The sequence below is a fragment of the Arachis duranensis genome, chromosome 1, assembly GCF_000817695.3.
Source record: "Arachis duranensis cultivar V14167 chromosome 1, aradu.V14167.gnm2.J7QH, whole genome shotgun sequence".
Classification (NCBI taxonomy): Eukaryota; Viridiplantae; Streptophyta; class Magnoliopsida; order Fabales; family Fabaceae; genus Arachis; species Arachis duranensis.
This window is the reverse complement of record NC_029772.3, coordinates 12,337,206-12,337,984: the sequence shown is the minus strand read 5'-3', so window position 1 is coordinate 12,337,984 and position 779 is coordinate 12,337,206. Positions and strand designations below refer to the sequence as shown.

The window sequence follows — 779 nt, the reverse complement described above, 5'->3', positions numbered from 1 at the left end:
GTTTTTTTTTTTTTTATCTTGTGATAGTTTCTATTTTGTGATTTCACCAGGTGTTATGTTAGACGGCCGCGGACAAGATCAAGAAGCTCTGGCCACTGCAACAAATGCTACAGTGCTTGAATCAAGCCATGTTCCAAGCAAGATATTGATGGGTTCTTTGATGATGAAAATGGGTCCGAAAGCTTTGCCTGCTGCTAGAAGCCTTCTTACTGATGCACTCAGAGTCGAACCAACAAATCGTATGGCTTGGTATCACTTGGGACTGACACACAAGTCTGATGGCCGAATGGCCGATGCTGCTGATTGCTTCCAGGCAGCATTCATGCTTGAAGAAACAGATCCCATTGAAAGTTTCAGCACTTTGCTGTGATTGCATTCCGTCACTAAATGCTATAATATGCTTTCATATATTCTCACCCCATCATTATCAGTTTTGAAACTGTATCCTATTTCTTTTAACTCCTTTTTGTTATGGATTATTCTCATCACAAACTAGGTTCAAAGGGAAAAAAAAAAGAGAAAAAGAGGATTGAATTTAAAAATTACTTAGGCGAAAATAAGTTGAGGGATATTTGATTAATCCGGTGGTAGGATGGATGAATTGTAAAGTACTTAGGGGATATTTTAAAGTTGTTCACTTTGTGCAGTCTTGTAAATGTATGATGCTTAACCAAGATTTATCATATATATAATTTTTTTTTTTCATGGTCATGACCATATTTTGTTTCGGTTGAAGAGAGTTTTCATTTTGTAAGAATTTAAATCAATGCTAACCAAAT

The 779-nt window shown here is 36.2% G+C and overlaps 1 protein-coding gene across 1 annotated transcript in view; it reads left to right on the top strand.

The window, feature by feature from the left end:
* The window catches only part of LOC107475373 (protein NPG1), a 4,105-nt gene extending 3,400 nt beyond the window's left edge, over positions 1 to 705 (top strand). The window contains exon 6 of the mRNA XM_016095003.3: positions 51 to 705. Coding sequence (XP_015950489.1) covers positions 51 to 370 — 320 coding nt within the window. The 3' untranslated portion in view covers positions 371 to 705. The remainder of the gene's footprint in view (positions 1 to 50) is intronic.
* Positions 706 to 779: the final 74 nt, after the last annotated feature.